The sequence below is a fragment of the Peromyscus leucopus genome, unplaced genomic scaffold (assembly GCF_004664715.2).
Source record: "Peromyscus leucopus breed LL Stock unplaced genomic scaffold, UCI_PerLeu_2.1 scaffold_1088, whole genome shotgun sequence".
In the NCBI taxonomy this organism is placed as follows: domain Eukaryota; kingdom Metazoa; phylum Chordata; class Mammalia; order Rodentia; family Cricetidae; genus Peromyscus; species Peromyscus leucopus.
In genome coordinates this window covers 7,489-15,452 of record NW_023504213.1, presented here as the reverse complement: position 1 = coordinate 15,452, position 7,964 = coordinate 7,489, and the positions used below count along the sequence as shown (strand labels likewise).

The 7,964-nt window shown below is 36.9% G+C and overlaps 1 protein-coding gene across 1 annotated transcript; it reads left to right on the top strand.

The window, feature by feature from the left end:
* The first annotated feature begins 6,765 nt into the window (after positions 1 to 6,765).
* LOC114685281 (olfactory receptor 469) lies at positions 6,766 to 7,710 on the top strand. The gene has a single exon (XM_028859863.1). The coding sequence runs from the start codon at positions 6,766 to 6,768 to the stop codon at positions 7,708 to 7,710; it is 945 nt and encodes a 314-aa protein (XP_028715696.1).
* Positions 7,711 to 7,964: the final 254 nt, after the last annotated feature.

The following is a 7,964-nucleotide window of genomic DNA, read 5'->3' as shown; positions in this document are numbered from 1 at the left end:
TGTAACAAAGAGATTAGCTGAAATATCTAACATGTTCAGAATAAGAACTGACACATTGTAAGTGTAAATTAGTATTTACTGAATAAAGAAAGTGACTCCATCTACAGTTCAATAATAGTGATCATTTCTGCTACCATTATATAAAGGATTTCAAGGAAAGAACAGATGGTCCAGACTTCAAGACAAGACCATGACCCTCTCCAGCCTCAAATCCAGTTATGAGTTTTGTTAAGACAGTGATTCTTCCATTAGAAAGGTTACCAAACAATAGAGAAATCCCATCTCATCACCCCATGTGACTCAGTGGGTAGAGGACAAGTGGGGACTGAGAACAGGGAATAATCACAGATCTGAGAGTCTCAGTTTAGAATTCCACAGCTCCAGGGTGAGGGAAGGCCAATTTAGAATTCCACAACCCCAGGGTGGAGAGCAGGAGAGCCTAGATACCGACAAGCCCAAAAGTACATTTGGCAGGAGGCTCAGATCAGGGAGAAACATGCATAAAGTTAGCTTAAACAGCCCACAGCAGATATCATCAACTGAGATTCACTATAGAGCTCAGTAGCTCTGAGCCTGCAGCCCAAAGGTGGAGCAGCATCTGTTTCTCATTGCTGTAGAGCCTGGGAACTCTGATGTTTCAGCAATGTGCTGAAATACCCACAGCTGAATTTCTGCATTGGCTAATTAATGCATAGGAGTCTTGAAAGCATGAAAACATGTCCTCCACATATTCAAATTCCAGTGCTGTGATAGTTTATAAATCCCAAAACATGTGGGAGACATTTCTAGTTGTGATATTAGTCACCCCAAAGTATATGACCTGGGAGTTGTAGGAGAATCTGTTCAGTCCATACACTGCAAATCTGTGTGTGGCCAGCAGAGGTCCCTGGCACCAAAGAAGGAAAGCTACCAAAGTGAAGACAGCTTGTGGGACCTCAGAAACCTGTCCAAGGCATTCTCAGCAACTCCTAAACGGTAGGAAAAACAAGAGCCCAGATTCAGTTGACTTTCCGTCAGCCACCAGACACTTCATGGGCATGCTCCAGGTTTTGAGAACCCAGAAAGAAATTGCAACAACATTTCATCTTTTTACAATATTTTCATCTTCTTGAAGATTTATTTTTATTTGTGTATGCATGTGTATGTATGCACTCATGTGTGTGGATACCTGCAGAGGCAAGAAATGGATATTTGGATTCCCTGGGGCTGGAGTTACAGGCAATTATAGTCTGCTCTTTGGGTGCTGACTACCAAACTCGGTCCTCTGCAAGAGCAGCACATGCTTTTGATGCTTGTGGCTTCCTTTTTTGATTTTTACCACACTTTCAACAGTATTTATACTTTATTTCATTTTTGAAATTTATATCTTTATGCTATTTCTCTTTATAGAGTCATTTTATTGTAGTTTTGAACAGTATTAGACAACATATTTTCTTTTTTAATTTTTTTTGTTTTCTGTTTTAGCCACTCGTTTTCCTGTCCTCCCTCACGGCAGCTGTTAGTAGTATTTTCACATCACCTTGTTTGTTTTCTTTTAAATCAATCTTTTTATTTCTTTTCTTTCTCTTCTTGCATTTATCTATCTGTCCTGAATTTTTTCATTATTGGGAAATATTTTTTTTAACTTTTCTTTTCACTAATATCTTGATCTTCACTTGATCTTCTTCCTCCATAGGAGTCTCCATATTCCCCATATTTTTCTCTTTTTTCCCATTTTTCCTGTCTCCTTCACTTATTTCATTATTATTTATTTCATTTATTATTCCCCCACTTACTATAAATAATTTCTAATTTCATAGCATGTTCTACAGTGGCTTTGCCTATCTGTATTTTATGGTGATTGGTGCTGACTTAGCAGGTTTTATTCAATTTGGGGTATATTTCTATGTCCTGAAAGGTATGATTTTACTATTATAATGGTTTGTTTTCTTCTCTCTGAGTGGTACTAACATTAAGACATTAAGAGTAGGCTACTCAGTTAAGAAGATCCTCTCAAAAATATCCAAACCATAGGATGCACAAATTGTAAGGCTGGAACTCTAGAGACATGCATCAGCAAGGAATCATGACTCCTCTAGGAGACCCCATCTCCTCAACTACTAAACTAGAATATCTGAAACACAGGAAATAATGAAGACTTAATTTTAAAGGTTTACTGGTTAAAAAAATGATAAATGACTTGGATAGAGGAGTATGCAAAGTAGCAAATGAATTCAGCCCCAGACCCAGAGAGAAAACTCAGCAACAGAAGAAAAGTTAGAAAAAATGCATAAGAACATAAGCAGTGTAGATGAAAGAGTTACCAACATGACAGAAAACTTCAGCAAAGAAACTGAGATTTAAAAAAAAGTAATAGAAATGCTGAAAATAAAAAGACCAGTGAGTCAAAGGTAAAACTTGTTAGAAAGCATCACAAATCAACTCAATGAAACAGAGAAAAGAGTATCAGAAATGCAGGCCAACAAAACACTATATTCAGACACCAATAAGGAAAACATTAATACAACCATGACAGCTACAGCTGCAGTCAAGACAATGAACCTAAGAATCCATGAGCAGAAGAAGGAGCTGAGATAAAGAATAAAAGCACAGAGAATCAATTCAATAAAACAAGAAGAGAAAATTCCTGCAGAATCTAGACAGAGCAATTGCCATCTAAATACAAGAGGGATTTAGAACTCCAAATAGCCACGAATAAACCAGAAATTCTCCACAATGTACTACAGTAAAGATGTCAAAAACACACAGGAAAAAAATATGTCAAAATCTGTAAGGAAAAGACATGAATTCAAGCACAAAGGCAAACACATCAGAATAGCATCAAAGCCTTCATCAGTAACCCTGGAAGTCAGGAAAACTTTGCAAGCCCTGAAACAAACTAACTGTCAATCATGGTTACTCTATCCAGGAAAGCTTTCTTTAAGTATTGGTTGATGAATAAGGACATTTCAAGACAAGCATAAACTAAAGGCAGTTTGCATTCATGTATAGCACATATATATGAATGATAGAATCTTGCACAACTGAATAATATTTCCAAACCTTTCCATTCCCATTAAAGAATGAAATGTAAACATTTGTTCATCGCCTATGAATCTCTGCATGGCTTACCATGGCCTCATTTTTTTAATTTCTTGAATTTCCTGGGATCTTTGCATTTGTTGTTTGTGTCTGTCAGCCTTTTCTCCCCTGCTTGCATCACTGGGTTCTTTGCCATTCTCCCTCAAATATCAGCTGATGTATTTGAATTTTTTCATTAGGCAGCTTAAGCTAGCACTGCAGCTACCTTCCAGCCATCCTGTGAATCCATTGGTTTGTTTGTTTCTTCCATATCATGCTTACCATGTTAATTTTTATCATTTTTTATTTATATATGTGTATGTGTTTGTGTTAGTGTTTATGTGTGTATATACATGTGTGCTGGCTAGATTTATGTCAACTTGACACAAGCTAAAGTCATATGAGAGAAAGGAACCTCAATTGAGAAAATGCCTCCAGAAGATCAGGCTATAGGAAAGCCAGTAGAGCATTTCCTTAATTAGTGATTGATGGGAGAGGGACCAGACCATTGTGTGTGGTGCCAACCTTGGGCTGGTGGTCCTAGGTACTATAAGAAAGCAGACTGAGCAAAACATGAGGAGAGGAGCCAGTAAGCAGCACTCCTCTGTGGCCCCTACATCAGCTTCTGCCTCCAAGTTCCTGCCCTGTTTGAGCTCCTGTCCTGACTTCCTTCAGCGATCAACTACAATGTGGAAGTGTGGAAATCCAATAACCCAATAAACCCTTTCCTCCCTAACTTGCTTTTTGGTCATAACGTTTCATCGCAGCAATAGAAATCCTAAGCCAACATGTATGTATGTATGCGTTCCCACAGAGGCCAGAAGGGGGCATAGAATCACCTGACGCTGGAGTTAAAGGCAGCTGGAAACTACCTGAAGTGGATGCTGCAAGTGAATTTCATTCCTCTGAAAGAGGAGCAAGTGTCTAAACTGCTGAGCCATCTCTTCACCCTGGCATGTTCTGTGTTTATAAAGTTGGTTTATTCTCACTCTTTTTTTTTCACTGAAATCTAAAATTCATGAAAAATATTTTATTCATTAGCTTATTTTCAATATTTAATATAAATTGAAGGAACCTATTTTCTACCTTTGGCCATAAAAAGTATGTATGTATTTTAAATAGTCATGTTATTTCCTCCCTATATTTCTAAAATAATAATAATAATAGAATGCCCATTCTTTACCATGAAACATTTACTCATAAAATGAAGAGGTGTTGGATGTAATGTTACCTATTTATATTTTCAATTTTGTATTCTTTTTTAATTAATAAATTTCATTCTTTGACGATTTCAAACATATATATAATGAACTATGGTTACTCTTCCTTCAACATAATTTATTTTCCCTCCAATCCTGGCCAGCCTTCATTCTTCCTTACAAATCCCTTTCCCATTTTTACAGGTTTTTGTTTTGTTTAGTGTCCCATAGAGCTATCTGTGTGACACTGAGTTTGGAACTAACCAGTCATCAGAGCCTGGTGGGCTAACTTGAAATAGCAAAGTAAACTTAGGAGCAATATTTAGGAATGGGACAACATGTTGTATTTTACTCACTATAATCGTTAACTAAAAGTGTGCCATTGCTTACTTTATAATAGACATTTCTGGATGTACAGAATACTTGAAAACTAGATGTGTTGATATGAATTGAACTACTCAATATTCACTTGAGGCTGTGGTCATGTTCCCTGTTGGATTTGAATTTACTTTGAATTTCTGGCATCTTTAGAGACCTATCTTCAGTCAAGCATTATAAAAGATGGCATGGCTATCATATAATAATAACTGTAAGGTGAATGAATTCTTTTTTCAAGAGGTAAGATTTGAGCTTTTGTTTACCACTGGAGAGAACTATTCCTTCAAATAGTATCTGTATCTAAAAGCCTTCCTTTAGCAATAATGCAGATAATAACAAGCAGTTAGGGAGAAAATAATTTCAACTGGGGTAAGTTAAATTTCCATTGTAGAGTGCACATGGACAAACCAGTGTGACCAGTTTTTGACCCCTAAGACCAGAAACCACATGGTCTCTAACTATGTAAACACTCTGCCATAAGCCTACAATAGTGAATAATTTTTAAGCACTTGGAATTTACCTTTAGAGAGTTTCTTTTAGGACAACTTGCTTCCTTTATTGATTACACGGATGCTCTAGCATCCAAGACACCAAACACTTTGGGAAAAATAAAAGAAAATAAAGCCAAATTGTGGTGGGGTGAGGGTGGAATAGCAGGGATGAGATTCAATTTGGCCTCTAGGTGAATGAACCTGAGTATGCTCTTGACATATTAAAAGATTTGTTTTTATTTTATGTATTTATGTGAGTGCCTGTGTGTATGTATGTGCAACCATATGAGTGCCTGGTGCCCAAGGTGGTCAAAGGAGGGACCTGGAACCCCTAGAACTAGAGTTACAGGCAGTGAGATATTCAATCTGGGTGTAGGAACTTAACCTAAGTCCTCTGCAAGAACAACAGTGCTCTGAACCACTGAGCCCTCTCTCCAGAGCCACGTCTTAACTTAAAGCTGGAAGTTTTATCATCTGCATACTATGTTAAAAAATCATATTTAATTCCATCATGCTTCAATTAAAACATTGTTACAGTAGGAAATAGTTTGGCATGTTTGAATAAAGCTTAATAGTTGTATTTGATTATTAGTCATGTGATATTTAAGATGATTTCAGAAAGCTATGGCTGAATTGGAAATATTGAAGTATTTTTTTAGATTTTAAATAGTGACTTCATTTGTAACTTTGAAATCCTCTCTATATCTTCCTTGTTCTATGAAAGATATCTGACTTCTCAGTTTAATATTTGTCCTAGGACATAGTCTTGCTTAACCAATAAGCATTGTGAACTAGGCAGCAAAGGAGCCCCCCCTGTGCTGTTGCATCAGAAAGCTGGGGAGTCAACCAGCTGCTCCCATTTTTCTCAGCAATGTTGTGACTGGTATTTACTTGACTGGTATTTACTTGATTTCATTTACAATACAATTACAGAGTGAATGAAATGAGTTCAGCTTGCCTGCGTCTGATATCCGGATCACAATCTGCTTCCTGTGTAAATTGATGTGAGTAACTTAATATTTTCAACCTCAGTTTTCTTGTCTATAGTATAGAAACAACAAAAGTACTTAATATTACCCCCTGAAAATTAAAATATATCTACATATGAATTTTAACTTCTAGGCTGGTAATTTAGTAAGCCTTCAGGAAGCATGACTGCTTCCTCTAATCTTTATCACCTAGATTTAGATACTGTAATTATTTTTGTTATACTTATGATTCCTTTTTAAAACCTTGTCTTTAAAGCTCTTTGAGCACATTTAATAACATTTAATTATATACAATATTATATATTTCATATAAATACCACTTAATGGAATATTTTCCTACAAAGCTGTATCTACAGAGCACACTTGAAACAAATTATCTGATGTTGCTGTTAAAAACAATTTTTGAAATATAGGAAGATTCATTGCAAATGAATATATAAATTCTAAAAGTGTGGAGTAAAATAACAGTTAAATAAAAATTAGTTTAAGTTTTTCTTCAATGAGTTTTCTTGAAATGTTTTCTTAAATGACATATTTGTTTATACTAGCATCCATATATGAGTTAATGAAAATGATGCTACATATTTATAAATCCTTTCCTGGAATGTCTCCATCACAGCCTGGTTCTGGCAGCAGCTACATTGACCCATGGCTTTCCTGGAGGATGGGAACCACACTGTAGTGACAGAGTTCATTTTATTGGGCTTAACAGATGACCCAGTCCTCAGAGTCGTCCTCTTCATCATCATCCTGTGCATCTACCTGGTGACTGTGTGTGGGAACCTCAGCACCATCCTCCTCATCAGAGTCTCTTCCCAGCTTCATCACCCCATGTACTTTTTTCTTAGTCACTTGGCTTCTACTGACATAGGGTACTCATCTTCTGTCACCCCCAATATGCTGGTCAACTTCCTGGTAAAGAGAAATACCATCTCCTTCCTTGGGTGTACCATTCAGCTTGGCTCAGGTGCTTTCTTTGGGACACTTGAATGCTTCCTTCTGGCCACCATGGCGTATGATCGCTTTGTAGCAATCTGTAACCCACTGCTTTATTCAACCAAAATGTCCACACGAGTCTATGTCCAGTTGCTTGTAGGATCTTATATAGGTAGTTTACTTAATGCTTCCTCCTTTATTATTTCCTTCTTTTCTCTTCTCTTCTGTGGACCAAATAGAGTCAATCACTTTTTCTGTGATTTGGCTCCTTTGGTAGAGCTCTCCTGTTCTAGTGGCAGTGTCCCCATAGTTCCTGCCTCATTCTGTTCTGCCTTTGTCATTATAGTCACAGTGTTTGTCATAGCTGTCTCCTACACCTACATCCTCATCACTATCCTGAAGATGCGCTCCACTGAGGGCCGCCACAAGGCCTTCTCCACCTGCACCTCCCACCTCACTGCAGTCACTCTCTTCTATGGCACCATCACATTCATCTATGCGATGCCCAAATCCAGCTACTCCACTGACCAGAATAAGGTGGTGTCTGTGTTCTACATGGTGGTGATCCCCATGTTGAATCCCCTCATCTACAGCCTCAGGAATAATGAGATTAAGGGTGCTCTGAAGAAAGAAATTAACAGGAAAATATTCTCTTAAGTGATGTCTGTTATATTGTAGAATTTAATATAGTAACAACATCCTACAGATAAAAATAATGAAAAAAACTAAATGCCTGTGGCTGAAATATATGTTCTGATACATATAATTAGCCACTTGGAAGCTTTTTAGTAACTGAAGAGTGTAGATGTTCAGATATTAAGTAATAAACCATATTTTATAGTGTTACACTCAATAAATTTAAATACACTCATAATTAACAAAATAATTATTTTTATAAAAAGTAACTTCCT